The 14,944-nt window shown below is 35.4% G+C and overlaps 1 protein-coding gene across 1 annotated transcript; it reads right to left on the reverse strand.

The window, feature by feature from the left end:
- Window positions 1-5,396: 5,396 nt before the first annotated feature.
- On the reverse strand, window positions 5,397-10,972 carry HELRODRAFT_113622 (hypothetical protein; the record flags this gene model as incomplete). Its single annotated transcript, XM_009024029.1, has 12 exons — window positions 5,397-6,613; window positions 6,845-6,979; window positions 7,075-7,341; window positions 7,494-7,655; window positions 7,856-8,070; window positions 8,261-8,407; window positions 8,573-8,763; window positions 8,949-9,156; window positions 9,491-9,773; window positions 9,899-10,243; window positions 10,376-10,578; window positions 10,804-10,972. The coding sequence occupies 12 exons, from the start codon at window positions 10,970-10,972 to the stop codon at window positions 6,422-6,424; spliced, it is 2,517 nt and encodes an 838-aa protein (XP_009022277.1). The 3' UTR covers window positions 5,397-6,421.
- Between the last annotated feature and the right edge of the window lie 3,972 nt (window positions 10,973-14,944).

The following is a 14,944-nucleotide window of genomic DNA, read 5'->3' on the forward strand; positions in this document are numbered from 1 at the left end:
ATTTCATCATTTTGCACACACACACATCACCATCGTCATCATAATTTTACTTTTGACCATTCTTTCATTCCTTTCAATTCTTCATCGTTGCAAGCAGCAAAATCTCTTTCACTATTTTATTTTTAGTTTTTTCCCAATCTCCTAAAATCTTATATATTATATTATATTATATTATTAAGAGAGAAAGAAAGAGAGAGAGAGAGAAAGAGAGAGAGAGGAGAGAAAGAGAGAGAGAGAGAGAGAGGGCGAGAGTGAGTGATCATATGAATGTACGTATTTGAATCTGAAAATAAATATTACTAATTTAACGTGATGAAAGTTAACAATCTTTTGAATAAATTATAAATTATTTTGAATTTGATTAAAGTAGCACTCCCATTTTTCAGTCCTCCCCATAATTCCTCACGTGTTGTTGGTTCAAATTTCCGCTTATATATATTTTAATGTCAACCATTTATATATTTTGCATTCCTTTGCCTGTATTTTCTATACGAATAAACTACTACATACCACATACGCATAAGCATATTTGTATACATACATGTAAGCGTACATACACACACAAACATGCATACATACACACTCACATACACTTACATACATGCATACATACATACATACACACACATATATACATACATACATACAATCGAGAATACAACCAACCAGTTAGTTTTCAATTAGTTTATAAAGAGCTATTTCCGCGAAGTTCAACAGCGCTCCTCAATCAATTTTACAAACAGGTGGGTCTTGAGATCCGCTCTGAACTTCGTAAGTGATGGAGAAGTAGTTAGGGAAGGAGGTAGAGACTTTCAGAGAAAAGGCTCAGAAAAAGGTTGTGTAAAAGTGTTTAACACGAGTTTAGAAGAAGTGAGAACGAGTGGCAATAGACGATCGTAAACCGGGGCTCTTAGGTTAAACTGATAAGTACTTAGGAAATAATTTAGATTGAGATTTATACATTAATGGGCAAATTTTAAAAATTGTTCTTTATTTTATAGGTAGCCAGTGCAAGAGAATAAGATATGGAGATGTATGATAAAAGATAGGGGCACGAGCAACTAGACGAGTTATATGTGTAGAATCAGAAAGACTAACCTACGTATGCACAGACACGCACGTATCATACACACACACACTTATAAAGATATAAACATGATAGATTCACACAGACAAACAGACACACACACACACACACACACACACACATATATATATATATATATATATATATATTTAATTTATTTGTTTTCAATTTTATACGTGTTTCACTTGTACTGACGAAACAAAAGCTCAGTTTTTCACATTAACGTTATTTAATATATAATTAAATGAAGTTTGTATGCAATTTCTCTAAGTGCGTTCACATAATTAATTACATTACTTTTGCTTTTTCACAATTTTTGTTCGTTTTTCAAATGTCCGTTTTTCAGTAGAATGTTTTTAATATAGAAATGAATTGTTTGTTCAATAAAACAAAAAAACCTTTACACATGAACATGAAATACATTCGTGAATGTATGTATGTATGTATATATGCATGCATGCATGTTTGTATGTATGCACGTACGTATATATGTTAAAACCAAAACATGATGAGTATATATGTATGTATATATGTATGACACTGAACAGTCAAACGTCAAATAAATAATGGATTGACACTTTGATTCGTCGTTAGTTGCAAAAAGTATCATTCGAAGCTGGATATTTATCAATTTCATCTAGCTTTTCTTTTATTTATTTATTTATTCACAAAACCAGAGGGCTAAAAAGAAACCACTTATCCGGTAAGAAAAATGAAAAAAAAAATGTTGGAAAGATGAATCGTACGTCTATGAATTAAGTAAAAACATAGGATAATAACAGAGATCGATGCACAATGATCTTAATGAATAATGAAAAAGTTTATAGTCAAACATAGATAACTTCATAACTTAAAAAATGTACTACTGATATTATAATTGGTAAATGATATGACAGTTTTAGCCAACAGAGTTAGTTAGGCATATATGTAAATATTAAACGTAATTTAACAATAAATCACATTATAATTAAAAATCTATTTAAATCAATAGTGAGTAAATGATTTTTAAAGACAGCAAGTGAAGTTGAAGACACTACGTCTGCCGGCAATGCATTCCACACTCGGATAATCCGGATACAGTAGAAATATTTTGCTACGTTGTCTCCAGCGTTGAAATCTTGCAGTCGACATGGGTGACCGCGAGTTGACAGATAATGTGAAGGGATGAAAAAACCATTTAAATCTGTGTTGATGAGGTTGTGTAGTATTTTGTACAGCAAGCACAAATCAAGAACCAATCTACGCCGCTCAAGTGTTTGTAGTCCTACCGCTTGCAATCTAGACAAATATGGAAGATGACGAATTGACGGAATGAATTTGGTAAATCTTCTCTGAACATTTTCAATCTTGGTTATTTGATATTTGTAGTGCGGATTCCATAGCGGTGAGCAGTATTCAAGTAGAGGACGTACATAACTGCAAAAAGCCTTCACAAGTAGATCCTTATTCTTAGATGTGAAACATTTGACGATTAAGCGAGCGCGGGAAGAAGCCTTGTAAATGATGTTGTTGATATGCGCATGAAAATACTTAGCATACATGGAATTTGCTGTCCACTATCACACCAAGATCTCTGAAGTCATTTGTACAACTGAGAAGATGTTGATCTATATAATATTGACGTGGAACTAATGTTGATCTCGAAGATGGAAGAAATGAGCAATGACAGCATTTACTCGGAGAGAGTGGCAACTGCCATTTGATGCTCCAAGCTGTTATATCGTTGATGGCCTGTTGAAGTTGAACTGAGTTGGATGAACGGCTGTATAATTTAATATCGTCAGCGAATAGCAAACTTGAAACTGAAATAGATGAAATGCGTTCAACAATGTCGTTAATGAAGACAATGAATAGAGTTGGACCCAAGACACTGCCTTGGGGGACACCACTGGTAACCGATACTGAATTGGATAATTTGTTTTGAATTCTAACAAGCTGGGAACGTTGAGACAAGAAGTCCGACAGCCAGGCAAGCAGATCACCAGCTATTCCATAGGATCTCAATTTTCCGACCAGTTTCGAGTGTGACACAGAATCAAAAGCTTTTTGGAAATCGAGGTAAATGGTGTCACAGCTTTCTTTGTTCTGACGAAGTGATATCCAGTCGCTGTAAAATTGCATTAAGTTGGTGCAGGTTGATCTACCAGGTAGAAAACCATGTTGAAAATGCGTAATTAGTTTGTTTTCTAAAAGAAAGGATAATATTACTTTGTTTATAATCTTTTCCATTGCTCTACAACATGAACTCGTGAGTGAAATAGGTCGGTAGTTGCTGGGGTGGTTTGTGGGACCCTTTTTATGAATGGGAGTAACAATAGCAGATTTCCATTTAGTTGGTAGCTGGTTATTTCTAAATGATAGATCAAAAATATGACATAATGGAACTGATAGGTTAGATGCACACATCTTCGGGACAACATTCGGTATACCATCTGTTCCAGCTGAGGTTGAATTTTTTAAGTTACGCAGAGTTGTATAAACTGTATGGGGAGTGAAACAAATATCTTCTATAACAATTGGAGTTGTTATCATGTGTAAATACGGAAGAAAAATATTTGTTGAATGCATTGGCCATTATCAGCGGGTCATAGGTCACGCTATTGTCATCTAACTTTAAACTACTGACATTGGGACGCGATAGCATTTTTTTGTTGACATACTGGTAAAAACTTCTGACATTGCATTTAGAAAGCAGTTTATGTTCATTGACTATTCTGTAACTGTTTGCTAAGCCAGAACATTTTCGTGACATATTCAAATACTGCTCTTTATCATCCGGTGAAGAAGTTCGTTTCCATTTTTTCCAGTATTGAAGTTTTACTTTATAAGACTGACGAAGTTGATAAAGCACCTGTATTTTGTGTTCTTTGCTTCTCAGAAAAGATCGAGGGATGTAAGTTGCCATAAGATTGTTTATCAAACGCTCAAAAATGTCCCAACATGTGTTGACGTCGAAGCAGTGCTGAAAAATATTGTCCCAGTTGATTAGCCTCAGGCATTCATTCATATTAGTGAAGTCTGCACTGTTGTAATTATAAAAGGAAGTGTCGTTATCATTGTTAGAGAATTTGTCAGTTGAGTTATGAGTGATGCAGTTAACTTGAAAGGTAAGGCAGTTGTGATCACTGGAAGAAAATGGACAGGAAATCTCTAACTCGACAAGTAGGCTGGCATCATCAGATAGGATCAAATCTAAAATGTTATTTCCACGAGTTCGATTGAACGAGTTGAAAAGTTCGATAAAAGTATTGTAGATGACGTTATTTGGTGCAGAATAATTATTCCAATTAATTAGTGGGAGATTGAAATCACCTAACAAGCAAATCACATCTCCCTTGCTAAGTTCTTTGATGCACCTGGCACTATCAAACGCATATTCCTCTGCTGATTTATCAAAACCACCACTTCGATAGTACGAGATGAAGCGATAATTTTATATATATATATCTATTTGTAAGGAATAAACCTTCACCGCTGATGTTAAATCTCAAATAAATGATACTGTCTTTAAAAAGTTGCTTTTATTTTTCCATATTTTTAAGTCGTTGCTCCTACCAAAAGTAAAAACCATCATTTTGATTCCACATTTTATCGTCCTGTAAACAGATAAATAGAGTTTCAATTTCAGGCTTCCATATAAGATATCAAAGCTACCTATGGAAAAATCAATCCCAATCCTAAAAACCCAAAAAAATCGTCTGCGATATTTTCCAAAAGCTATCGCTCAATGCTCTACTGAGGTATTTAGATTAAAAAGAAACATAAAAATAAACTGCATTGAATTGAATGCCTAAAATTTAATTAATTAACAAAGTAATAAACAAACGTGAAAATTGAAAGTAAATTAAAAATTGATTTTGTTTAAAATTTTATTTTAAAACGGATCTACTTGGCTTAATAATTAAATATCCTAATTTTTCAATTGCTGGTTTTTATGGTCATGTTTTTATAAAATACTTATAAATTTTTATAATACTATAAAATGTATAGTATATTATATCCCTCCTATATATATATATATATATATATGGCTAATTTGAAATATTTTATAATTTTATTCAATTGTTAACGAAAAATTGACAGGCTAGTTTGTATAGTAGATGTGTGTTAAACAAACAGTCGATAAAGATGGGCGACTGCTCAGAAGCTTTCATTAATCTCAGCAATTGCTTCAAGAAAGCCGTTAGCAACTCTGCTCCAATTTTTTTTATAAAGACTGTTTTAAAATCAGCAAAAAAGAAAAATGATGGACAAATTTAGTTTCGTATTTCTAAAATTTCTTTCATTACCACTAAAAACTTTGATGTTCTTTACAGCAGTGTATTTATTTATTATTGCCTTGAAAAAATAAATAAAAATTTGCAGCTAAAAGAGATGAAGTGATGGATATTATGAAGACAAGAAAATAAAATTAAACATATAAAATAATAAAATAGTTAATTTTGACTTTATTTATTGAAATTGTACATTAATAAAACTTGAAATATAATTTTTACTTTCTCTTTGAATTAAAAAATTTAATCCAGATTTAGAGAGGAACTAAGTGTAATGTTTATGTTTATTTCAAAATGTGTTGTTTGATAAAAGTCTGTCATTGGTGTTATAATTTCTACAGCCATATTGTTGAATCATTTAAACATCGTTTTTTAATACAATCAAATAATTTACCTCCTTGGATAAAAATATTGCCATGCTCAGCTAAAGTTAAAATCAACTATGATAATAATAATAAATAACACCTACAAATGTATTTTAAATAATAATTATAAATAAAGTAAATGCGAAGAATAGGCAGGGTAAAATAACTGTCTAAAATATCATTGAAATTTTCTATATGCATAGAAGCCTGGTGACAAATTTAGGTTATTATAAACGCTATAACAATAATAATAATAATAATTAAAAAAACCAAAGATAATGATTGTCCATAATCATATTTTTCATATTAATAAGATTGCCTAGTCGAAAAGGAGGAACAAACAATTGACGGTTGTTTTACTGAGTGACCACTGACCAATGTTGGACAAACTCAGTCTCATGACGTGTAACAAACGACAATCATTATAAAACAGCACGTCTTGCTCAAAAACCGTGTGAAATTAATTGAGAATTTCATTAATAAATAGTAAAGAGTATGTAGTAGTAGTAATAGTAATAGTAATAGTGGAAACTAGTTGTGTCTCCGACTACCTGCATCGTTATCACAATATCCTGTACACTTTAACACATGGTATAAATATAAATACATATTATATAGTGCGTTTGATGTAGAAAAATAGTGTTAGTACCACAGTTTCAATGTACAAGTAGTGGGTGCGCAATAGTTGCATTAGATCAGCTGTTGGGACATTCCTTCGGGACTTTGAAACTTATTCCATTATCGTTATCATCATCAGCGTTGTCATTGTCATCACTGTTGTTATTGTTGTTGTCCGTGAAATCGTCGTCGTTGTCGTCATCGACAGGTTGAACATCTTCTGGAATGGTCATCTTGGCGAACTCTTCCTTCAGCTGGGCAAAATGTCTCTGCAGCGTCGTGCACAAGTGATTAAATGAAACAACATGACTGATAATTATCCTAAATTAAATGAATGATGGTGACGTAAGAACTAAATATATCTTTTAAAATAACATTGCTAAAAACCATCCATAATAATATCAAATATAGAAGTAAAAAGTCATTGATAAATTTAATCAGTCCGCTCATAGTTGAACTACTAAACAATAAATTGAATGGATATTTTAAAAAATAAATACCTTGAGTAAGAGCAGACTATGTGAAATATTTCTTCCAACTCTCTTGTCCTTGCTGTACATTTCTGTTTCCTGGACCCAACTCTCAATTTGACTCACTATCTCATCCTTCTTCAGCCAGAAGTGCCACTGTATAATCTGGATTATTACATTACATACGAGTTAAAATATGTTATTAGTGAATAAAATGATTATGAATTCAATGAACTTCCCGACAAAACAAAATAAACGACCTGCTTGAATGCAAGAGGGGGGTTTTTAATCATTTCCAGCATGGCCCACTTCACAGTTGCCTGCCTGATGTTGGCATCATATTCTCTAGAACTGGCTGTTCCAGATGGTGTTCCCCGAGACCTTTCATATCCAGGTTCGTTGAAGTATGGCTCGTGAACGAGGATTAGAGATTGTATGGAGACGAGGACTTGTAGGAAGCTGGATGTCTGTGAGTGCCATCTTTCTTCTGGTCGACCGTGCCAAGTGTTAATGATGCTCAAGCATACCTAGGTGATATTTAGGTCAAAAATTATCTTAATAGTTTTTAACAATCAAATTCAATTACATTTCCTCTTCTACATTATTTAGCGTCGAAGATAATAGCAATAAAAAAAATCATAAACGAATTGTCATAAAACAAAATCCTAATCATACGAACCTTCCCATCATTATAAAGATTTGGGTTGAACCTGATGGAGTTGCCACCAGTGGTTTCCAGGTTGATGAGAGGTGGAGAGTTTGGATAATCGACGGGGAAGAAGACATCAAACTCGAAACAACCATTCGAATATGGAGTGTCCGTCGGTCCGGTCATAAGAACCTGCAAGTTTGAATTAACAGCATCATAACAACATCACTATCCTCAAAGTTCGGTCTTTGGAGTCCTGGTAAACTATTCCAATTCCATTTCAAAACATTTCATTACCTCATCATTCAACACAGTTACATAACAGATCAAGTCCATAATATAAATGAGCATCATTACAAATTACGACCATGCATGGGTGAACAACTACTAACCTTCATAACGTCAAGTCTCTCTTCGTCACATCTGACAAAGACACTACTGCCCACCGACAACGGAAGTGATGTGGACAGCGTAACAGTCTCCTGGGCCAGCCTTCGAGCTCTTACAGGGTTGTTCACATCACCGGCAGCCTTAACATTCGATTCGTAGTGATGGGGCAGAGTGAAAATTGGAAGGTTGTTGCTCTCTGACACCATCTTATATGTATCTGTGTGGAAGAAAGTTTATAAAGTTATGAATGCAGAATGATATAGTTGTTTATGGGATGTAATGCAATGACTAAATTAGAGATAACAAAATTGTAACTTTTTATTTTTAAAATGATTGTATTCAATTAACTTATTGTAAGTTAACGAGTTTGAAAAGTCGCAAGATGCAACAATTAATATATTCCTGACCATATTGAAGTAATTTCATAACGGAGATGTACTTCTCTTCCTGTGATTGACTCATCCTGCCCATCACTGATGACGTCATTGCCATCATGGTAGATGACGAAGAGGCTGACATCATGTCTTTCTTCTTCTGACTTGTCAAAGAAATGCCTGTATGCATCGTTTGTTTATCAGGCAGTTGATGGAGTAAGAAAAGAAATAGGCATGAAGGCATAATTTTTTGAAATAGGAGTTGAAAGGAATAAATTATAAATAGCGAAAAAATTTTTTTTTAAATAATTTTAATTTAAAAAAAAAGTAAAAATGGTTACTGACCTGAAGCATTCAAATAATCAGCAATCGCTCTGTTGACGATGACACTTGTTTCCTGGATTTCAGGAATGAGAAGTGCCAATCCTTCTGATTCCTCATCTTCAGCAGCCATTGCAGCAGTAGACGATGCCACTGAAGTATTTGCTGACGAGGCTGTTGTCATCTGCGCCGCTTTCTGCTGTCCTTTGTTGCCCCTTCAAATTTCAACAAATTCCAACGTTATCAATTGATCATGAGGTTATTCCAGCAAAATTTGTATGTGCAAGAAAAAAAATGAACGAAATTGTTCCATAATTGTTATCAACTTCATTAAATCAACTCACAACTACAAACTGAAAAAAAGGACACATAAGCAAGAAATTACAACGAATCAACTCACTTGAGTCTCAGAGCATATGTGTCCACACACTTCCGCATCTTATCCAAAAGAGAAGATATCGAAGATGAGGATGATGATGCCAACTCATCATTACCATTGTTGTCTGGTAGAGGCAGGAGGAGTGAAATGAGTGATTGACAAGTAGCTATGGATTGAAGGACTTGCAACAAGGCACGGTACAGTGGAACATGACAGGCCATGTCTAATACTGTAACGTTAATTTATTCTTTTAATATATATCATGTGTGTGCGTATTTGTCTGTCTGTCTGTCTGTCTCTCTCTCTCTCTGAGTTAAATAAAAAATAAAAATAAGAAGATAGGTAACCAAAGAATTTGCAATGAATATTAACAATTATAAAATGAGCTACAACAAGCAAGCACACACTCTTCAATTGTTACCATTATCGCCATTATCAACATGCGCAATGCAATCATCATTATTTTTATCAACATCTCCATCAATAACAACTCATAACTCCCTCAATCATCATCATTCTCAGCGATAACTAAAACCTCATCATCAAATCATCATCACAATCACCTGAGTCGTTCCTCAGGTAAGATGAGAGGGCAGGCACGAGACATGACTGACTGAGCAGTGCAGGCAAACCAGCAGGCAAGTAGTTGCTGTTCTCACTGCTACTCTCGCCGGCAACAACCGACCTCTGCAGGTCAGCACCTGAACTTTGATTTGAAAATGATGACTTGGTTTTGCTGGAAGACGTAAGTAGATCGGGTCGGCTGGAAAGACGAGACTCGAAGTTGTTGAGGCTGCTGGAAGATGAAACTGATGATGTTCTCGGACTGATAAAACTGGCCAGTACCTGATTGATAAGGTGGTGTCTTAATAATAATTTGCAAGACCATGCAATAACGAAAATAAAGAAAATGAAAATAATAATGCTGGATGTGGTCACTATAAATTGATTACTATAATCGTTCTACCAACCAACAACAAGCTAGTCACGTGTTCCTCTTCACATTTCTGCTTGGCTAGTAGTTGCTCAGCGTCCCAGTTTGAAGCAGTTGACCCCGTACCGAACCCTGTACCTTTGGCCCAATAATTTGGCGTTTTTTCATCAGCGCCACTCTTCTTTATGATCCCTGACACCAGCCCCATCACTGAAGAGTTGATGGAAGAAACGCCCGCTGCACTGAAATCTGATTTGTTTGCGCTCGCTGCTGCAAATGTTGAAGTTGTGGCTGTCGGTACGAACGTCGTAGTAGATGGAGCAGCGGTTGATGACGACGATGGTTGCTGCTGTATTTGAGATAGGGACGCCACTTTTAAGATCTGCAAAAGTATGAAAGTGCAAGACATATACTCACACAAGAGAAATAACATATCACACATGATAAGTATTGAGAACCGACAATAAAGCGGAAAGAAGAAAATATCAATAATTAAAAGGAAACGAGCAGTGACCTCCTGATAGATTCCAGGGATGAACTGCCTGGGAGCATGGTGTCCCAGAATGGAGAGGCATGCCAGAATGAGGTGGACCACTCCAATCTCCATGCACATCCTCCTCAATAACACACCCTCATCTGTTGAGAGTGGTGTCACATCAAAGAGACATACGAGCACCTGGAATGGGAAGGAGGAGAGAAGGTTCCCTGCCATCCCACCTACCGTTGTTGCTGAACTTGATTGCCCTTTTAATTTAAATCAGCAGAAAATATTTTATGTTCGCAAAAAGTATGTCATGTTCGTGCAAAAACAAACAAGTACAGCATAATGATGAGCTATGACTGAATAAATGATGATGAACTTATGTATGATTAAAGAAACAAAAGAAGAACAACCAAATGCACCATGGTGGAAGACGACTGAATGATCAAAAAGCAACCAACCCCCAAATGTGAGACTTGAAACCTCATCGGCCACGCCTAGAATCATTCTCAACAGACACTGTGCCTTCTTCTTCTCCTTCAGCAAGATCTCTGAGTAACCAGGAAGTCTGAGGAAGAGAGCGAAAGCAATTAAGGAGTGTGGAGGTATGGATGAAGATGCGTTGGACATCTGTTGTTGGTAGCTGACCGCTAGTGATCCTGATGCTTGCTTGTCCATCTTAACAACAAAGTCGGTCATCTCCTACATGAAACCATGCATTTCAAATAAATAAATAAAAAAAGAATAATATAACACTTAACACTTTAAACTAATTTAAAAAAGATATATTTGAACTAATTTAAATATCATTGTAAAAATGTTATCATTTGATTGTGTGGACCACCAAATCTTAAAAGAAAGATTATCGTATGATTACGGTGTTCCTGCTGAATAATTTAAAATTTTTATATGCTTGGACGAGTGCAGAGGATAATTATTAACATTTCTGCATACCTCACACTCGTCAGATGCCTCCACGAATATCCAATCTGGAGCAGCAGCTGTCATATTGTTTTTAGCAGCTGAGGTCGATGCAGTTGTCATTCCTGTTGCAGGTTGTTTTTGTTTAGTTTGCTCGCTGCTCAACAGTGGCAACCGCTCAGCCAACAGAGCAAGCCCACCAATGCTGGAAAAGACGTGAAGAAGAGATGGGAATTGGATCGAGTGCAAGAAAGAAAAATTGTTAGAAGCAGTAGCTGTAGTAGTTGAATTGATTTTGCTATCAACTGACATCGTTGTGGTATTGGACATGGCAGATTTAGTAGCAGCAGTAGTGGCCGGGGCAGAAGTAGTAGCAGAAGTGGATGTAATACGTCGTTGCATTTCACTCCATTCAACCAAATTGAGTGTTAATGGTGATGATGATATTGATGTAGAAGACGAAGAAGATGATGATGATTCTTCATTGGCCATGTGTATCAGTGATAGCAGTTCAGATAATTTCATCTCACCAGGAAGAGGTCGATCTGATTAAAAGACAATAAATAAATAAATATAAACATGTGTAAACAAAAAGATATGCGCGTGGACGCTGTTTCAAAATGAAATAACCAAGTGATTGCAACTAAGGAATCTGCTTAACTGGCGGCTTGAGTAACTGTTAACATGTAACAATTTGTATATCAACAGACAGGAAAATTTCTGAGAGCACTCAATATCTTGCTCAATCTTAAACGCATATCTGAGTAATACATTGGGCTTTTTTCAAAATGTTGCATGATAAAGAAAAGCTTGTTGCTTGATTTAAATAAATGAATCAAAATGTGATTAATTATACGCATGTTTATATAATTTAGAACATTTATTATCAACAACTACTTGGTAAGCTTGAGTGGTAAACCGTCAGTAATTGTTGTTGTTGCTGTTGTTGTTGTGTTGTCACCAGTAGTGGACATTGTGGCAACTGCTGTTGCGAGTGTTGTTGTGTGTGACCTGGAGACGACATGAGCTGTACAAGTTGCTCATTAGTTAGGACTTTGTAAGCTGAATTGAAAATAATATTGAAATGAACTGTACTATAAATCAGGATGAAATTCACTATTAAAATGAGATTGATGTTTATTAAATTTATTTAGAAAACAGATGAAATTTTTGATTTAAAGAAAAAAAGACTAACAAGACAAATATTCGATAACGTCAGCAACAGTTCCATACAGACCAACAATCACAGTGCCCCGTTGATAACCCACCCCACACTTCGGGAAAAACCCAGAAAAAAGTGAAGATGTCTTGTTCATGACCAAATGGCTACTACAACGTACGTTTACTGAGATTTCCTCATCATCGAGCAGCACCTGAAGTACCAAACTTCTTAAAAAACCTTGGAAGTTATAAAAATGGAGGTGACATTTACTAATAAATGTCATATCATCGATGACTATGGTGACGGTGATAGATAGCAAAAAATGTTATAATCACAAAAATTAAGAAAATATCATAGAATCTGTAGAATATTAATTAAATTAGTAGGCATAGTCAAAAAAATAGTCTAACAAGACATGGGTAGGATAGTGAATCGGATGGTATCGATCAGTGTCAAACAGAAGTGAAGTTGATTGCGTTCGTGACATGAGGTCACTTTCATGAAAAACTTCACTGAAGCCGCTTCCAAAGCCACTTGTTGAGATGATGACAACATCGTCTGTGTGAAAGACAACAATTTGGAATTCAAAGTATTAAGCCAACTTTATAATAAAACAATAACAACGCTTACTGTAACTCGTTTATCTGCAGTCATCCAAGTCCTATTAGTGCATAGAACTTTCAACAGTGAACTCCAAAAACTACTATTCTTTGGAGTTCCCAACCAATCTTTGACTTTAGATTCTTGGCAAAGGTCAGCAAAGAAATATATCATTGGTGCTATAATGTCGCTTGCTAAATAACATTTGTCACTTTCGTGCTGTTGTAGCTGCTGCTGTTGTTGATGAAGATGTTGTGGCGGAAACTTTTGTCTCTGTCTCAATATTATTTCATCGTTGAAAAAATTTTGCAGCTGTTGGCAGCAAGTTGAAAAGAGGTCTCTATCTTCTAAATAGACTAAGCAATCGTTAGACCCACAGATGATGGACAGTGTCATGAGGTCCCACTTTGTGAGATGCAGATAGTAGAGAGGGTAGAAAGATGCTGAAGCAAACGGAGGAAGGTTAACTGTTGCTGTGTTCGATTGTTGCTGCCCATCATTACCAGTCTTATCAACATCTGCAGTTGAATACTTTTCGCTATCTTCATAACCACTTTCAGCCTTACCGAAATAATTGTCATCATTTTTCGTTTTCTCTTTACAACTCTTATCATCAGCATTAGTGTACTCAACATCAAAGTTTTCTTCAAATTCGATGTCATGAATGGAATGAAGATTAGAGTGAAATATATCCATCCAATCAACAGCCAGCTTAAATAAGTCAGGCCGTATGTAGAATGAGGAGCACAAGACATAGTCTAGAGCTGTTTTCAACGACGATTTTCTAGGAAGGATGCACGACCAATTGAATATGAACCTGGGTGAAACAAACAGGTTTGAAATTTGAGACTATTCAATCAATTGAACTGATTCAGCCGCTTAAAAGAGCAATTAAATTAACAAAATGTATGGCACCGAAACTTATATATGATGAATTGAATGACCTAGATAGAAGATAAATGGCATGAAACAATCCGTGGAACAAACCTTATGAAATCTTCTGTGACAACCTCATTAAGTGCATCAACACTTGCTAACCCTTCCTCCCTCAACCTCCACAGAATACAAGCAAGACAGTATACATGGGCCTCTGGAGGGCCACGAATATCAAACGATGGCGATAATGAAGATGACGACGTTTTTGCTAACTTCACATACAATTTAGTTGCTTGTTTAACATTTTCAATGCGTTGCTTTCGATTCTCAATCAAATACAAATCAAAATCTTCCGTTGATCTTTGAGCCCATAATTGCAACCATGAAAGCATTGATTTTAACCTTGATGAATTTAGAATTCATGCAATTTTTAACGATTATACATAAGAGTAGTTTTATTTAATCATGATAAATTGATAAATTATTTTTATTAAATAGCAACCTTTCCATCACCCATTGATCTTTGCAACAGCACACTTGAAACAAGATGGCTACAGAGGATGTCGAAGCCCGACCCAATGACGATGAAGTAGATGACCATGATGAGAGCTTTGAAGACGTCTGCTGGTTCAGGGAGCCCGGTGGTACTCCGCCCAACAAAGCATGAACCAAACGCAAATTTGAATCGCGGGATGTGGAACCAATTGCCATTAAGATAGTTTCAATATTGAAAATCTGATCGATAGATGTACTAGATGGTATTGTTAGCATGGTTGTGCAGAGCTCAAGAAGTCCAGGAGTTGCAGATAAAGACGTCATAATGTCCTTCATCAGTAGATCACTGTACGATGATTTCACCAAGAAGTTGTGCAGAAGTCTCAGCCATTTAACACTGATTAAAAAATGTTTTACCATTTCAAGGAACAATTCAATACAAATAGGCAGATGATAATCAACTAAACTACATCAGCAAAAAATTTCAATTATATTGATAAGAAAAGTCTTCTTATCAACTTAATCATTTATCCGTTACGCATCTTGAA

This window comes from Helobdella robusta (assembly GCF_000326865.2).
Source record: "Helobdella robusta unplaced genomic scaffold HELROscaffold_39, whole genome shotgun sequence".
In the NCBI taxonomy this organism is placed as follows: Eukaryota; Metazoa; Annelida; class Clitellata; order Rhynchobdellida; family Glossiphoniidae; genus Helobdella; species Helobdella robusta.